This window comes from Sparus aurata, chromosome 22, assembly GCF_900880675.1.
Source record: "Sparus aurata chromosome 22, fSpaAur1.1, whole genome shotgun sequence".
Taxonomy (NCBI): domain Eukaryota; kingdom Metazoa; phylum Chordata; class Actinopteri; order Spariformes; family Sparidae; genus Sparus; species Sparus aurata.
This window is the reverse complement of record NC_044208.1, coordinates 7893430-7911891: the sequence shown is the minus strand read 5'-3', so window position 1 is coordinate 7911891 and position 18462 is coordinate 7893430. Positions and strand designations below refer to the sequence as shown.

At 41.3% G+C, this 18462-nt stretch overlaps 2 protein-coding genes across 4 annotated transcripts in view; one reads left to right on the top strand and one right to left on the bottom strand.

Moving 5' to 3' along the window:
• LOC115574535 (serine/threonine-protein kinase D3) overlaps positions 1–9276 on the top strand; it is a 40252-nt gene extending 30976 nt beyond the window's left edge. For 2 of the 3 annotated variants that reach the window (XM_030406128.1, XM_030406124.1), the window contains exons 12-19: positions 3334–3386; positions 4173–4245; positions 4522–4628; positions 4836–4997; positions 5141–5239; positions 5333–5600; positions 7071–7156; positions 7939–8112. In XM_030406128.1, the coding sequence (XP_030261988.1) occupies positions 3334–3386; positions 4173–4245; positions 4522–4628; positions 4836–4997; positions 5141–5239; positions 5333–5600; positions 7071–7156; positions 7939–8112 (1022 nt within the window). Of the gene's footprint in view, positions 1–3333; positions 3387–4172; positions 4246–4521; positions 4629–4835; positions 4998–5140; positions 5240–5332; positions 5601–7070; positions 7157–7938 lie in introns of all 3 variants that reach the window. The other variant, XM_030406127.1, reaches the window with a different exon arrangement.
• Positions 9277–10772: 1496 nt separating this feature from the next.
• ndufaf7 (NADH:ubiquinone oxidoreductase complex assembly factor 7) lies at positions 10773–18296 on the bottom strand. The gene is made up of 10 exons (XM_030405492.1): positions 17640–18296; positions 17080–17237; positions 16644–16724; positions 15949–16059; positions 15335–15548; positions 14970–15028; positions 14329–14442; positions 12748–12891; positions 11828–12001; positions 10773–11182 (listed from the first exon to the last, which is right to left on the bottom strand). The coding sequence occupies exons 1-10, from the start codon at positions 17716–17718 to the stop codon at positions 10961–10963; spliced, it is 1356 nt and encodes a 451-aa protein (XP_030261352.1). The 5' UTR covers positions 17719–18296; the 3' UTR covers positions 10773–10960.
• Between the last annotated feature and the right edge of the window lie 166 nt (positions 18297–18462).

Sequence of the window (18462 nt, the reverse complement as noted above, 5' to 3'; positions counted from 1 at the left end):
CCAAGATGTTTAAAACAATTTCTCTAGTTCTCTCTGTTTTGTTTCGTTTTCTATGTAAATGTCAATAGACGGAAGGTTTGTCCACCAGTTAATTGATCATGGATGGTGTTGGATGAAACAAGAAAAAAAATATAAAATGGGTCGCCAGAGATACTTGGGTGGCTGTTAATATACCTTGGTGTCTATGTGTGGGAAACACTAGCACAGATATGAAAAACTGTTTGTTTACCACAGCCTCGGCTTCTGCGCATTTTATTCATTTTTAAACATTAATTCTTTATCCCTGAGTGGACAGATGATAGTACAGAGGCCAACAGGGAATAAGGGGAGAGAAAGATGGGTATGACATGTAACAAATCCCATGAAAACACTAAAACTAACCTTGGGTGTACGCATTGTCGCATGCGGACATCTGCGTACCACCAATCTGTTGAGAGTATCGGCTTAGCCTGAGTTTTAAAAACATAATAGAGTCTGGTGTCCATGTACATGTCTGTTATAATACTAGTCTTAGTAGGTTTCTCAACACTTTCTGTCATTCAGAATACTTTCCGTCCGTGGCCTTAAAATTAAGGTCAGTTGATTCCTATTTAAAATGTAAGTCTTTAAAGAAAAGACTCAAAAATATAAAGTTTTATTTGGTCAAAGGTTCAGTATTTTCCTTCTTCAAGTATTACTTGAACAGGTGAAAATAGTGCATTTTGTGGGACTATTTTAGCTGCAGATTTGTTACATCGGTGTATTTACTGAATGGTAGCTGTTGGTCTTGTTCTTTCAATGGGATTAATTGAAAGGACAGAAAAATATAAAATATAAGTACACAAGTAGATGGTAAGCTTCCCAATGATGTGTCCTTGGTGAATTTAGGAAAATGAGCCTGGTCACAACTAAAAAAAATAAACTTCCATTCTCCATACACGTACTTTGATCCGTATTAATGCGTAATGTTTAACAAAACGCAGATTTTGTTTCATGCTTATTAGAAAGCCCTACCCATTAACTTCCACAAGGAACTGAACCCACAACTCTGGCAATTTAACCGAATGCATTTACCCTCTGACACAGTAATGGATTCATTCCTCTAATCAGATTAGACTCTGATGTGTTTTTATGTTTTAATGGATGTTTGGATTTAACTGTGAAAAGGTTCCAAATATTGTTTCAGGAGACAACTGTTATACAACCCGACCACCTCCACCTACACACGCGCACACACACACACACACACACACACACACAGCCTGACCGCCTGCTGACATTTCAACATGATTGAAGGGATTTCAGAGGATTTTCCGCTCTGATTCATCTCAGGTTAAACTGTCTTTTTGTCTGAAAATAAGAGTTTTAAGTTTAATCCCCAAATTAGATCTCCTCCACTAAATGCCTAAATGGAGCTCATGGAATTAAAACAAAATAAAAATAAATCACCATTAACTTTGATGGAATATCTTCATTATTATAAAACAGTTGTGAGGAAGCAGTCAGCCGTGTTTTCCACCTGTTGAGTAATTAACGTTGAGCTTCAAGTTCTTTCCAGAAATAGACGTTTTGTTTTGCAATGAAATTACGGCGACACACATCAATAAGTTAATGGAGAGATGATGTAACAAGGCTTTTTGCTTTTTTATCATCTCCCTGACAAACAGTCTCACAGTGGACCCATGACATTGAAATAATTCACAACAGAGTAACATAAAATCAAGAGTATGGCAGGAAATGAAAAAAACCTGCACTTTAAACAAAGCAGGGAAAGCATTTAACTACATTATCAAACCCACCGAAGCTCTAATACAGATACAGTAGTGTCAATAAAGTTATATAAACTCCATTTACAGTGATCTGCAGGCACGCAATGCTGCGTTCACTGTCAGCATGTTCTGATTTATTCATACAGCAAAGTTTTTTCAGTCTGTTATTTCAGTCAAATTAGAATAATGTTATTTGACTGTAGGGGGGAATAAAGTAACGAATAGCATTTATGTCACTGTCAGTGTCACTCCATCCTGCCTCTGATCATGAAAACACATTTTACTGCAGCTGATTTGTATTCAATATGTATCCTTTTTCAAAAGTGTGTTTTTAGTTCACAAAGCCAACCATAATATTATGTGTTTTGTCTGCGTTTCTACTAAAACCTTCTTAATGACTTAACTAACAATGAAAACTAGCTCTTGTCTCCTCTTCCAAGAAAATGTTGTCTTTTCAAAATAAATGATATATTTCATGGATTTATCCTTCTACCCAATAAGAAACTGCCCTATATATGTGGGGAGAAATATGTTGACTATTGACTTTAAAAGGTGGCGTTGAAACACTGCAGACCTCTTATTGGTCAGTTGGATCAAACAGAGTAGTAGCGTAGCGTAATTACAACGTCATGATATGCACTCAATGCACTCCCAATATTTTACAATGAGGTAAAATATCAGTGCATGATTCCCACCTTGAAAGAGCACTTGGAATGGTGCTTAAGTCTTCTCATCCAACCCTCAGAAAGAAAAACAATTAGTTCCCATGGCTCCTGTAAAATAAATTAAACACTTAGTGCATGTTTTTCAAAGTAAAAGCCTTTTAATGGGAAAGTAGTTGGTAGAAGTGTTGCATTTTCATTAACAGCAAGCAGATGTTTACCAAAATCTCATCATATATATCAAACAGGGATGTAATGTCTTGTTTCAAAATAAAAGCCTTTTCCATTTAGATCAATAAAGGCGCTGCTGTTTAAGGGTTTTAACTACAGATCAGGACTTCCCACAGTTCTGTCGATAAAGTTACATAAACTCTCTGAATGATGACCTAACAGATGACCTGAATATCAACAGGCTGCCTTCCTCAGCAGCAGACTGCTGCCATCGATCGCAGAGGGGATGACCCGATCAAACCCTGACCTGCGATCTGAAATCAATATCAGCTCATCAGTGGAAATTCACTCGCACACAGAATGCGCCCTCGGCTTTTTAATGCCAGGCTGGATTAACATTAGCAGCAGTTTGTGAGAGGAAATGGGAAACAGAGGTTTTAATTTAGTGAAATCTGGAAAATGATTCGGAGATGGAAACATCCTCCGAGTTCTTTCATCATGTGTTGAACAAACAAACGTGTTGGTTTGATCTCAGCTGGAAATCTCCTCTGTCACTTCATTCCTTAACAAACAAGGAAACAGAGGAAATGAGATTTTAATGATTTGAAGGTTAGAAAAATAAAACCTCACACGTCTCTGCTGTAAGTGAGGGGGTTTACACGTATGTATGTGTGTGTGTGTGTGGTTTATGAGTTGCAGTATGTGTGGCTTGAACATTTATATAATGTGTTTATTGTCTTGTGTCTCCTCAGAGGAATTATCAATCAGCATATCAGTGTCCAACTCCCAGATACAAGAGAATGTGGTAAGTCCTCACTCAGATCATCTTCTTACATTACAGATGTCATAACGAACATGGTATGTGTTGAATTTTAAAAAGTGGAGGGAAAGATAACAAAGATTTGAGTTTACTAAAGAGTCTGAATCAAACAGATTTGACTCTTTTGGAGTCCTACAAATGAATTCAACCGTTATTTAAATCCTGAAAAACATTGAGGTAGAGACTTCATTAAGAATATATCCAAGAAAGATTTAGACTGAATCTTCCCCTTTCTTCTTGTTTACTTTTGTTTATTATTGAATTTGTGTTGTGCAAGGGGAGAATGACAATTTAGTCTTTGTTTTAGCAGTGAATGCAAATTGGCTCCTTTCGTAGTCTTGAATTAGGGCTCTATGGCGCTCTATGGCGGACTTTTAAAGCCCTTCATGGCCAATTCTGAAAGTCTGCATTTCTGCAGAATTATCCACAGTGCATAGTGTTGTCATGTAAAACATACGGGCACCATGGGTTACCAGGGTAACCTCCAAAAACAGTTCAAATAAACAACGATAATAATGTTTTATCATGTCACATGTAACAAGGTAACAATAGCATGCGACTGTGCTCACAGTTGGAATGTAACTTAAGCTCATTAGCTTGTTAATGTGTGTACAGTTAGCGCGTTAGTATGCTATGTCAGTAGTCCTCAAAGTGTAGCTGAGCTCGATGTATCTGGGCAAAGATAGTATTTGTTATTATTGGTAGAAATCGTTGTTTGTTAAAAGTTAAATTAGATGATTTGCTGATTAATTTGATCTCTTTGTTGTTCAGGATATCAGTTCAGTGTATCAGATCTTTGCTGACGAGGTCCTCGGCTCTGGACAGTTTGGCATCGTCTACGGAGGTGAGTCAGGAAAATTCAACTAAACTGCACTTACTGCACTAATGAAAATGTGTTTGCTGCTGTCTGTGCTGTCTCACCCTCCGGAATTTACCAGAAACAGCCTAAAAGTGTTATACTTGAGACAGAGACACGGTCACATGACTGTGAAGATTCAGGAAAAAATGGAGATCTACATTTAACATTAATCATCACGTTTTACCTTTTACCTACTGACTCCACATCTCTCTCGGTCAGCAGAGGGTTAAAAATGTTCTCCCTTCCACTCGTCTTCTGCAGGTAAACACAGAAAGACGGGCAGGGACGTGGCGATCAAAATCATCGACAAAATGAGGTTTCCCACCAAACAGGAGAGCCAGCTGAGGAACGAGGTCGCCATCCTCCAGGTGCGACACACAGCATTGAATAAAGTGATATTACAAGATATGATCTAGTCTAACTCGTGTTCATCTTTTACTTCTTATCATACATGTTGTAGTGCAGTATTTAGTTTTCTTTATTTGTTAGTTAAATAAAACATTGAAAGAAAAATGTAGTAAAACTATATTTCGACGTTTAACCTGTTGTCGTTGTTCTTGTCTTGTGTCTGACAGAACCTCCATCACCCAGGCATCGTAAACCTGGAGTGCATGTTCGAGACACCTGAGCAGGTGTTTGTCGTCATGGAGAAGCTCCACGGCGACATGTTGGAGATGATTTTATCGAGCGAGAGGAGCCGACTGCCCGAACGCCTCACCAAGTTCCTGGTCACGCAGGTCAGTGAGAGCAGGAACCGATATGATCAGTAGTGTCTCTAACCTGAAGGAGCTCAACTCATCAGCAGTGAGCTGTCGAGGATTTGAGGTAAAAATGTTTCATAATGTTGCTTTAATTCAGCATGTACATGTTGTACCTGTAGATCCTGGTGGCCCTCAGACATCTTCACTTCAAGAACATTGTCCACTGTGATCTGAAGCCTGAGAACGTCCTCCTGGCCTCAGCAGAACCCTTCCCTCAGGTGAGAATAACTCATGGATCGCTGTCTTCAGCTTTCTTTCTGTAGCTTTAAATGTTCGACAGGACTTCAACATTCACCTCTCTCGTCCTCCAGGTGAAACTCTGCGACTTTGGCTTCGCTCGTATCATCGGCGAGAAGTCGTTCCGGCGCTCAGTCGTCGGCACGCCAGCATATCTGGCTCCGGAGGTGCTTCGCAGCAAAGGCTACAACCGATCTCTGGATATGTGGTCAGTCGGCGTCATCATCTATGTCAGTCTGAGCGGGACGTTTCCCTTCAACGAAGACGAGGACATCAACGACCAGATCCAGAACGCCGCCTTCATGTACCCACCCAACCCCTGGAAGGAGATCTCAGAGGAAGGTAAGGGATGGTTCTGGCTCTCGACACCTTCCGATCAATTTCATGATTAATTTATCGGGATGTTCCGATCAGGTTTTTTTTACCCCGATCCCGATCCGAGTCCTTTAATATCTAGTAAATGCCGATACCGATACTTAGCCTTAACTAACATATTCCTGGATAATACAGCTGCATTAAGAAAAAAAGTACCTGCATCCAAGCTGTTCCTTAATAGGTTTTTTTATTTTGTTAAAACAAAGTCTATACTTTCAGATGGTTCTTTCTTATTCTGCATATGCTATTACAACATTGGCCTCCACCTTCCTTGTGTTAGCAGGTGAGTGTGTGAAGCTGCACTGTGACAGCAGACCCTCCTGTACAGCCAGCTGAAGTGTGTGTGACACGCAGCCCACGCTTGGTACCTCCATATCATCCACTGCTTTTTTCATATTCCTTATGTTGTCACGTAAAATGACATTGACCCGCTGCTTGTCTATTTCACACACGTTCAGCATCTCCTCAAATGTCTATTTTACATGCTCTGCTGTATGAGACCCACCAAACTAGTGCGCATACCCACACGTTGTAACTTGAAAGTGGAGTCAATGTAATGTAATGTAATGCTGAGATGGTAGGGCATACAGGGGATTCAGAAGCTACCAGGTGATGAAGAAAACCCAGATCCTCTACCATGGAGATGAGCTGGTTATCCAGAGCGATTCATTTAATTACCTTCTCTGTAATATTTTATCGTACCAAATGAGTAGTATTAAATGCAGCTCTTTTGTTACCCCCTCGCGCAGCGGTCATATTGCAGATGTTACTTGTCGCCGCTGGACTGCTTTCGCTTTCTCATTAATACAGTTTTTTATAGTTACTTCTGCTCTGTGGACATTTGATCCACAGGTTTGCCAGAGTAACGTTACACACGCGTCTGAGTTCTGCCGCAAATCTCTGATGTAAAAAAAAGAATCTGCCTTAGGTCCACGTTCAAAATTGCGGATCGGGACATCCCTATTTATTTATTTATTAATTGTTTTGTGTTTAAAACGAAAAAATTACAATTTCCCAAAGGCACAAAGTGACGTCTTCAAATTACCTCTTTGATTAAACCAGCAGTCCAAAACCCAAAACACGTGATTTACTGCCAGAAATGAAAGAACGAAAAAAAAAAACAGCAAATGTTTGACTTTGTTTACTAGAATGATTGATTGAAAGTAATGATTATCAAGAAAATTGGCTACCTATTTTCTTTTTAAATGTTGCAGCTGCACACTCCTTTGACAATGAAACTGGAACATGACTGTGGATTAATATTGTTGTAATTCTACAGCAAAGGACTGGAGATGCTTCAGTACATTATGACTTGTACATTTATTTCAAGACCTTAAGGTTCATGAAACCTAAATGAGAGACGAGTGCGCTGGCTGAATGATTCAGAGCAGGTGTCCTGTGTGTATTTTAACGCTGAGTGTTTGTTGTTCCTCTCAGCCACAGACCTCATTAATAACCTGCTGCAGGTGAAGATGAGGAAGCGCTACAGCGTGGACAAATCGCTGAGTCACCCCTGGCTGCAGGTAATCTACTCTGACGGACCTCCAGAAACACTGCAACAGGAGAGGGAATGTGTAAAATGAGGGCATTCCTACAATTCTCCAATCAAGTCGACTTTCTCTTTTAATATAGCTTAATACCACAAATTACAAAGGAACTTAGGCAATTACTGCAGGAAAACATTTAGTAGTAAAGGGACCAGCTGATGCTTTCCTTTACAGTGTGAATATGTCTGAATTTGATTTTTTTTTTAAAGGTCAGTTTTTGTGGGGGTTTTTTTTCAGTGTTTTAGAGTCTAATTGTTACAAAACATTAGAAAAAAAGAACTGTTCCCATTTCAAACATCCTTCACAGCCATCCAAGTACACTGTACATTTCTGAGTCTACAAGGTGCATTCAGGGCCAATTGAGCTGTGTGTGAAACGGACAGACAGCAGAGAAGACCGAAGCATGTCTGTAAATAACAGCAAAAAAATGGAGGAGACTTTAAGCATAGTTTTTAATCATATGACTGTTTTGTAACATTCACCCAACAGTGTCGCTGAGGTTCTACCTGCATCTGGTGCTTGGCGAGTGCTAGTTTTGGACCTGCACCCATGTGAAAAGGCATATTAAAAGTTTCAAAACTATAAATCTGTCGGGAATGAACAAAAAACTGTTTAAACTTTGACCGAAAATGTTATGTTCATGTTGGAGTGGATGGATCGCAGGAAGAGGATGATTGAGAAAATGTGTGTTCAGCGGTCTTAAGTTTGAGAATTTAAGCTGACTAAGTCTGACTCCTGTTGTTCTCTTCATCTTTCAGGACTACCAGACCTGGCTGGACCTCAGGGAGTTTGAGACGCGGCGAAGAGAGCGCTACATCACCCACGAGAGCGACGACGCCCGCTGGGAGGAGTACGCCGACGAGAGAGGCCTGCACTACCCCAAACACTTCATCATGTCTCCCAACCTGGACGACATGGAGGAGGACCCCTAGAGGCCGAGGGGGGTAAACGCCTCCAACGAGGAGGCGGCAGAATTGAGAAGTTCGTCAGCGTGACGATCTGGAGTCCATGGAGACTGTCGCCGTGGAGACTGGGAGACTTCCCTAAGGTGGCATGAGATTACATGTCCGCTGATCATCAGGACATGGCGCTCAGACAGCTGTGAGGACACTGTGATGATTATTCAGGTCCAGACAATTTTACATTTTTCACATTTTTAAAAATGAGCCAAAATTTCTAGAAACTTTTTCCCAGGATTCAACACGAAATAAACGTCTGCACTGCCAGCCAAGTCGCAGAAGGGCTATATAAAAAGAATGAATTAAAAAAACTTTATAAACTTTTTCTCCCAAACAGGATATTTTTATGAAGTCGTCGTTGCATTGTAGATGTTTTAAAGCTGTCGAGATGTGGTATTTTGTTAAAGTCGTCCTGTGTGACGCTAACTGGAACCCAGAAGAAACAATCATGTCTCGATTGTGTGTGATTATGATGTTCATGTTTTATGTTTTCATCGTTAATTGTTGGGATGTTTTTGCACTATTGGGAAACTCTTAAGGAGAATTTCACTGATAATAACTTTTTGTTCGTTCATCTGCAAAAGTAAACTTCTTGATTGCTTTATGAGATCTGAGTCGAAGAACAGAGCTGCAGGTTTATCTTCTGTACAGCGTTCAGACTGTTGGTCAGGTTTCAGAGGTATTTTAAATCTTTCACTTGTCATTTTTGCAAGGAAAAGTCAGAAAATCACCATCACATTCAAGAATGAAAAATGATATGCTAATCTTTCTCATGTTGCCACCTAAAACCAGAAAAACTGTTCAAAATGATGTCTTAAAACTCAGGACTCAAAGCTCTTTTTATAAAGCAGACATCTGGCTGCTGCATGGAATATTTTTGCAGACAAACACATTACTGAGTTATTTCGAGAGTGATTTCTTCTTAACCTTTGGATGAAGACGAGCTGAGAACCGAGCTGCTATTGTCTCTTTGTCTTTCTGTGGAAGCTGCCTGAGAAAAGACTGAGCTGAGGAGTGACGCTGATCCTGAGAATTTATTTCACGCGTTTTTATATTTTTGCAAGAAATGTCGTGTCATGTCAGTGACTTTGATGGAAAAATATTAAAGCCGTATGGTTTACCTTGGAGAAAATCTCATTTTATATTCTGGCTGTCTCATTCAGTGTTTAACTTAACCATAACACCTTCTTCAGGTGCTGATGAAACAACAGAGGAGTTTGTGGTTTTAATATTAAATCAATTAGTCATTAGAAATTCACATTGCTGAAGTGAGATATCTGCAGAGAGCGGAGGATACTAAAGGTCGTCACCCAGCCCAGCCTGTCTGCTCACCCTGCTGCTGTCTGCCAACAGATACACGAGCGTCTGCTGCTGCAGACCACCAGACCACAGAGCCGCTTCATCCCTCAGACTCCTCAACTCATCCTCCACATTCTAATAGAACTCTAGCATTTTTGTGGGTATATTTGGAATTTAGAGGCTTCATGACAAAAGACAGCTGCTGTATATTAAGCAAACCTGCTAAACAGACATCGCCGTCTGTGAGATAAAAGGGAGTTTTATAATTTTTTAACAAATGGCAAACTGATTTGAGCCCTGACTACAACTGAGCCCCTCGTCTCATGCTGGTGAGTGAATTTCAGTTAGTTACAGTAAAATGTCAAATTCACCTACAGAGTACAGTTTGGAGGTAATTAATGTTAATGCTTTTAACTAACATCTAAAGATGATTAAAGTTAACAAACAACATTCTGATGATGTTGGTGGTGAAAAAGTTAGCTTGGAGCCCTGCTGAGGAAAAATCAAGTGTTCTCTTATTTTTGCAACTTTGAAGTCTGAAAACTTCCTTCAAATCTTTATACTCAGGTTTCGGGTTCTTTGTTTATCCTGCAGAATGTCTTGGTGAGTAGTTAATAATTCACTATGTTTAATATACAACAGACACGTGGATTTCATTTGGCTACACCAGGTTTTAACAGTTAACCTGCCACTAGTTTTGTGAATGTAAGTTTTTACACGCTACAGTCACATTTAAAAGGAAATAAAGTTTCAGTCAACCTGGTGGCAGTTTCAAGGTGAGAAACCTTTTAAACATCTTTAAGGAGGAGGAGTTCAATAAAATCCTCCTTTGTTCCAAATGTTCGCGTCAGACCCATTAAACCTCTTAAAAGGAAAAAAGAACAGACAGACCCTCCTCAGAATCAGAGGGAGAGCTGATAACGATCAGCAGCAGGATGTTTGGAAACGATCATTTAATTACCAATCCTGAACACGATCGCCTCGTTGCGCCGCTCCTCTGGAGGACGGACGCTTGTCTTGGCAGCGGTGCCCCCCCCAAACATGTGTAACTGAATCTTTTAATTGCTACCGGAGTAGCGGCCAGCCCGCTGTGAGTGGCTGCTGCACAACTGTGAGCTCAGCCAACTGCTTCAAGATGTGGACAGAGGCTGACGGGGAAGAGATCGCCCTGACGGGGACGACCTCTGACCTTTAGTGGTGTCGCAGGTTTCTCCCGCGGCTCAGCATCTCATGACCGACAGCTTCATTATGCAGAATTTAGTTATTTGGGAGATAAAAATGGCACTTTTTTTCGGCACAACATTTTTTCCGATCCAAATTCATTTACAGTCGACTTGAAGAGAAACTGACTTTTTATTGCACTTAATGTTCAACATTAAAATCTGGTACAGTCTTATTTTCTCTTGCTCAATGTCTCATGAACATGATCTTCAGAGACATCCCATAATATTTGTCGAGAGTTCAGATGCATTTCCAGTCTTTTCTGAACTGCTACTTGAGGTTTCCAGTTCGTTTCAGCCCATCAGGAGAACTTGAGCTTGGTAAATCCGGCCACAGGCAGCGGCGCCGGGCTCCTCTTCTCCAGCGTCAGCCCCTCTACTTTTTTGGGTTTGGCCAGCCGGCTGTGGTGCAGCAGGCTGAAGAAGTGGAAGCGCTCGCCCATCTTGCTGGGGTTGGTCAGCATGTCGTAGCTGCTGATCAGCTGCTTCCTGGTGGACGGGTCGCTGCAGTTCCTGAGCAGAACCTGTGGAGAAAAAGGTGGAGATAAATGTTCACGAGGCCCTCAGTTCAAGTCATGGAGTTTTTTTTTTTTTTTTTTTTTTTTTTTTTTAATAATTATGAAAAAACTTCTATTTAATTCATTTGACTGTGCAAAATCCTATATCTGTACTCCAAATACTGTTTAAGTTGTTGATTTTTTTTCATCAATTTCTGCATTTTGGTGATTCTCTGCATGTGTGTTCAAAGCGGCGACTGCTCATTTTGCACGGGATTGAAAATGTGTTTCGAAATGTTTAAATTTGACCTGAACATTTAAGAAATCCTATAGATTATATGGCAACGTGTATTCATTTAAATAGTTGTTGCAGAATGCGTTACACATTTCCCGCTTGCTCGTTTTCATTCATCCGGCTAACGTTAGCGGCCCTATTAGCTGACTAACGTTAGGCTCTAGGTCGCCAGGAGCCAAACCTGGCAACAAAACCACCTTGGTCCTCTGTCGTCAAACTTTCAGCTGTCAGTCTCAGACGGACTCTCACATTAACTCGTATTTAGCGCTACCGCCCGTTTCTACACTCTGAAAATAAATGACATCGATGGTTGTCGCTATTATACTTCCTGTGATGCTGAGCTTTCTCTGGAGAACCTGTCAGCCCGTCAGTCTCACCTGCATCCTGGAGTCGATGCCCATGTTTTTCAGGAACGTCCTCTGAGTGACGGGGCCCAGACAGGCCACGTCGCTTTCGGCCATCCTCCGCAGGAAGCTGAAGTCCACGTCAGCGGTGAGGTCGGCCGAGCCGGGGGAGGACAAGACGTCGTGGAGCTGGTGACCCTTAAAACCCTGACCAAAAAAAACAGATTCCCATCAGGTGCCGTTCACTTCAGTTCTGTGAGCCACAAGTCACAACCGCTGTTTTGCTGTGAAGCTTCAGGAATGCTTCGTGGACTACCAAACTTCACCTGACTTTTCATCAGCATGTTGGGGAGGAGATGATGACCTAATTTCCATTTTTGCATGACCTGTTTCTTTAAATGTTACTCCCCTATTTTTCCTTGAAACGATGACAGTTTAAACCTTTCGGGATTTAACGATCCTGATTCTCCCATTACGGATGTGCTCATAATGCACAGACATCTTTAGGTGAGTAGATAATGACTGCATTTCCATTTTTTGCGTGACCTGTTCCTTTAAATTATTTTGTCAATACTGAGGAAATGAGACCATCAGAGGCAGAAGAGGAGCCCGTGGACCCTGGCTTCCTCTCCGCCTGCAGCTGACGGGCTTCACTGCTTCCTACATCTGTTTCCTTCAACCACAACTGAAGAGAGGACGAGACGAAATGTCCAGAAGCGTCCTCAGCGTCCTCCTTTCAGGTCCAAAGTCTCACATTGTTCCTCATCAAGACTTACATGTTTATAAAGGGGAAGGAAACACGTAAAACTATGATAATTCTAAATAAAAATTCTGAGTCAAACACTACGCTGTTTCATTACAACCTTCTTAAACAGGTTTTATGAGCAGATTTGTTGTATCTGACTGCATTAGATCCTGCAGGTGCGCCTATAAGAAAAAACGTCCCGTCTTACTCTGAATGTGTCCGTCTTGGTTCCGTCGTGTCCGTAGTCGGCGATCAGGGCCGCACCGCCGTCCTCTGCGATCCGCCGGGCCAGCTGCTGAACGATGACTCCGCCCTCTGCACACACCTCCACGTGACTCCGACTCTCATCTGCCTGACGCACACAAACGCAAGATTATCTTTCGATACCTGTGAGGACCGACTCACCGACATCATGCATCCAAGCCACAAATCTAAACTATCACCACAGAAAGTTAAAACTGTTTTAGACGGGCGACAGAGAATCATATTCTAGTCCAGAAGAATAATTAAATTCATTCAGTATTCCATATTCAACTCTTCCCTGTCGCTGCAGTGCATTCTGGTCTATTTCTGCCCTCTGTGTCTCTTCTTCAATGATTTCCCCCGCGTATGTTGCATCAAAACGGCATCAAATAAGAGGACATTCAAACAGCTCCTGGAAATATCCAAGTACATACTCGTCATCTGGAAATATACACTTAAATAAAACCAGAAATGTTCGGTTAATCATCACCAACCGCTGCTCGACTGAATATTTCTCTTGTTTATAGTCGCCACATCACTCACTAATGCCTCTTTAAACCTCTAAAAGGCAGCTGGAACGGCCAAGTGTTTCGACTTTAAAACACACGACCTCAATAAGAAATGAATGGCTCTTTTCTTCTTCCCTGCTCTCTTAAAGCTTCGTAGTTTGATGACTCGGAAGGCTGAACTCTGATTTCAGAGCAGCTCCTTCATCCAAACAGACTGATGGTGATGGTGATGACGATGATGATGATGATGATGTCAGCCTCTGGCAGGATGTTCAAAGTGTCTGAAGTGAGCCAGTAGAGCCAAATCAAACAGGCTGTGAACGTATAGCTGGTGGAACTGTGGCCAATAAAAACCAGATGGAGGCTGTAAAACAAACCTCAGAGTTTATCTGAGGAGTTCATTTCCACCAAACTGCACAGAGCCTCTTCATTCTTAACTTCTAAGTTCAAACTATACAACTCTTATAAATGTCCTCAAGTGTAGTTAAAAACCTCCTCTGCTTTAAAAAAAAAAAAAAAGAGTCGACATTAGTAGTTCTGGTCTTTTTTCATGTGTTTGGAGCTTCAGTGCCACATGAATAAAGTGTATTATCATTATTATTATTCAATGCTGTTAGTCCACAGACATAAAAATATATCTTTGCTAATCATTTGTTGTGGAAAAAATGCCAAATATTCTCTGATTCCAGCTGCTCCAGCGTAAGTTTTAAACTGCTGGTCAAACCTAGCAAAAGATTAGATTTAGGGACTTTCCACATTTTGTACTACTTCCTATATAAATGTAATGTCCTTGTGTCAATTTTGAGAAACACCAGATGTAAAACTGGTGGAGTTTGAGGACTTCTTCTTCCATTCTTGTCTTTTGGAACAAGACGAGAAGACGTAAAATCTGCTCCAAAAAAATGGAAATCTAAACATCAATCACCCCCGACCACTGAGTAACTCCCATCTGCTGAGGAAGACTGCTGTGACGCTTTTAAAACCCCTCGACCACCTCCGGGTGAGTCACATGACCGAGACCCTCGGGTGCTGCTGACCTGCACGAGCGTGGACGAGGACAGGGTGGGAGACGGCGCCACGACGAATCTCAGCTGGTCCTCTTTGTCCGGGTCGATGTCCACCATCACCTCCCTCCAGCCTTTCTCTGTCCGCTGAACAGACAAACAGACGTAAACAGCTGGCTGTGAACAACCGAGAGAGGGTTCTGCTTACTTCTTCTTTACATAGCTAATCATTTATCACAGGTCTTAAAATAGCCTACCTAAATGAAGGTCATATCTGGAGGAAAACAACTGATCTCAGTAAAGTTACGTCTTATCTGACCTTATCTTAAATCAAACATGAAGGTGATACATGTTGACACAATCTAAATAAAAGACCATAAATTCATAAACTGCAGCTGAAGCCTCTGATCACTCTGCTGGTACCTTTTTCAATTTCAGATTTCTAGAGATACTGTCGTTCTGTAAAGGAGTAAAACTTTTTCAGTTCATGTGAGCGCCACCTGCTGGTAGTATAATATAATCACACTGTGACTGACAGTAAGGCAGGCCACTAGTCTACAACCCAGGCATACTGAGATGATTCGACTAAAAAAACTGAGCACAGTTGTCAACTGAAAATCTTAAAAACATCTGTAATCACATCAGGATTCTACCCACGGAGGCCTCCAACTAACCTGAAACTTGTGGATCGGCAGAGCGTCAAAGAATTCATGAGCGACAAAGATGCTGAAGCCTGTGAGAAGAAGAAGAAGAAGAAGAGGAGAGAAAGTGATTGTAAGAGAATTCTCCTCATTACTTAAACTTTTTAAGCCGGCGACACATGATAACTTCCTCCACCCTCGAGTGCTCTTGGTTGGTAAAACGTGTAATTTAAATATAGATCCTGGGATGCAAAAATGTTGAAAGAAATGTTATTCTATTGTTATCCACTTGACTGAAATGTGTTATTTTATGCCACATCGTTGTGTTGCACAGCCCTAGATTTCCGGTGATGCAGCACTCTGCATTCCTGATTCCACTCGATTGTTCTTTGTTGTACCTGTGGGGACGTCGTCTAAGCGGCGGTACCAGGACACCGGCAGCCCCGCGGCAGTTTCCCCGCTGCGGTAAACCGGCTCGTCCTCGGCATCGGCCTCCTGGCTGCTGTCCCCGGTCAGATTCTGGGCCTGAAGGCGACTGAGCGCCGGACTCACCTCGACCAGATGGAGAGACACCGAGGCCCCGCCGAGCACCGAGCGCAACTGACCGAACACCTGCAGAGAATAACAACACAGAACGTCATTTTTCAGATGAACATGATCATAATGTTATTATGAACATGTTCATGTTGCATCAGTAAGGACACAGCAGAGAGGAATTCATTTAGAGCTGAATGGTTTTCAGGTTTGGGCACCTAATTTTGAACCGTACTGAGCATTTTGACAAATAATACATTTGTTGGAATGAAACTAGGTATGTTCAAATTCCTTGAACATAAGTGATTCAAGAACCAGAGCTAACTTTGTTGAAAAGAGGAATTTGTGGGCAGGAGAGCAGGAAGTAATAAACCTCAAACTTCGAATGTGTTTGTAAAATTCCCTCCCACTTCTCAGCCCTGTAACAGACTGTTGATCTGATGATTTTCAGTCCTGCTGCTGTAAATAAAGTTCATACTCTGAGGACGTCGCTGGCCAGCGATCCTTTTCCCGGGCCGAGCTCGACCAGCTGCAGCTGTTTGGGTTGACCCGCTCCCATCCACTCACTGAGGATCCACACACCGACCAGCTGAAACAAACCAGAAAACATGTTCACAGGTTTTCTGTGACTTAACTGAGGAGGAGTGTGCTGTTTCTGATGAGCTAGATGTAAAAAAAATAAATGAATCTGTTTTCTTAACTTTAACTTTTTTAAGGATTTTCCGGATGCAGTTGCCTAAACAGGCAAAACTGGGGCTACAACAGTTTTATGATTAACCGTTTATTCAGTCGGCAGGAAAACAAACCGTTGAGAGTTTATCAGTGCAGTTAATTCAGTCAGTTCTCAATCAAAGAATATTAGTTTGTTTTAATTAATTTATAAGTATTAATTGTTTTGGGGAGCTTTTATTCTTGATGAAGCAAAGAAATGAATCTGGTACTGTGATTGGACAGTTTTAATAAGCCGTTTTTCTTTTCAAAACTTTAAAAAAGTTTTTCAGAAACAGAAAACTAGATGTTAAGTTGACGTTTTCCAGGCTTTCAACGTATTTAAGGAATATCTTTGTTGATGGGGTTTTATCATATGTACAGTAACACTTCATACAGTCAACAGTAAATGTATGTGTTGTATGTAGCTGCACGTCTTTGAAAAGGTGGAATTTTCAGCCTCACCTCTCCGAAAATCTGACTGATTTCTGGTGACGTGATGAAATCCCCTTCAGGTCCCAGCATGTTGTTCTTCACATAATAACCCTGAAAGACGAGACAAATCGGAATGAATGAAGGACGGTGAGCAGCAGCGAAAGGTGTGAAACTATTTAAGGCTAAAACAAATAAAGGAACGGTTAAAAACAGTAATTTATCTTTTAGAATTGGAATGAGGGACCCCGAACTGGGAAGCACCATGGACAGAGACCAGTTAAGGCCGCTACACATGTCTCCCCCCAGTGACCAAAGCAATAATAACAGTGGGGGATAAAAAAAGATTTACGCTTTAATCTGTGTTTCAGTATTACTCCAAAATAAAATCAAGGACATGAGGACACACATTAAAGTGGCTGCAGGTCAGAGCTCTGAGACGACACAGCCCTGACTGATGATTACTTACCGTCACAGGGTTGGTGAGCACCTCTCTCATGTACTCGGCCACTGTAACGGGACCTGTGGATTTTATTTTGGAGGTCAGGTGTCTCAGCATGGAGGGCTGAGGCTTCTCATCTGTTGATGGGCTGCAGAAGAGTCTGCTCTGAGCTCCTCGCCATCGCACTGCCAAACACAAACATTAAACAGACACTTTGTATGATAAAAACGTTTTCTGAATGAGATGTACAGTCACTTGCAAACACTGATTGCACACAGATTGCACATTAGGAGTTCACATGTCCCTACATATAAATAAGTGACTCTTAAGTGCCCCGATTTTCAATTACACCTTCAAAATGTGACTTGAGCTCTGATTTAACGTTTGATTTAAATATCACAGGGATTTACAATTCAGAATCTAAAATTAAAATGTGGTAAACAACACATCTTTAGCAAAAATATAGATCCAATATCCCATACATTGAATGATGTGATATGGGCACAGCTGTGAGGGATGTTTATCTGTTAATCTCAATTCAATCATGTTTAAATCAAAAGTATTGATCAGATCATGTCTGCACTCACCTGCTGCCGATCGACCAACAGGATGAATGAAGACTCTGCTGATAAGCTGCTGTGTTTTAGCACCCAAACAAGCCCTCATTCTGCCGTATGTAACTACGACTACAACTATGGTACTTTTAATATTAAGTCTGATATCATAGTATGAAATTAAACACAATTGTTATTCAAATCTAACTTGAACCACATGGACACACTCTGCTCAGTTCTCTGACAGGATAGCGGCTAGCCGCTTAGCATTAGCCACGTTAGGTACAAGTACGTCGGCGGCCAATGACGAACGGAACCGAGGCACGAAATAACGGCTCAGTTTCGGGTGTACACGATTAAAACATAAATATGTTTATTTGTGTCTGTCGGCCATTTAAAGCAGCTGAAAGCTACAAAGTCCTTGCGCCGGAACGTAATGCTAACGCTGACAAAGTGATAAACATTAGGCACGCTGCATTTAATGATGCTCATTCCGGCTAACCTTTCAAAATAAAGCAATGTGTTGGCTATGTTTGTACAGCCAAGTGAAAACAAAATGTATCGTTTTTCAAATTAATGTAACAGAAATCTGAGTCAGTCTGAATACGTGCGTGTATTTCCTTAATTTGTGGGTGAATTCATCAATGCAGAAAACAATGCGTCCATCCTCCAGCTACAAAAGATGCTCGCTCCCCTCTAGCGGCATGTACTATTTTGTTTTGAAAGACATTCGAGAATTTCCTGTGTCATAGTGAACTTGACACTTCGAAGGCACGACAAACGCTCTGATTGGACGAAAGTTGGTTACGTAAAACTCTGGTTAGACAGATTAGCTGCGTACAATTTGTATAAAAAA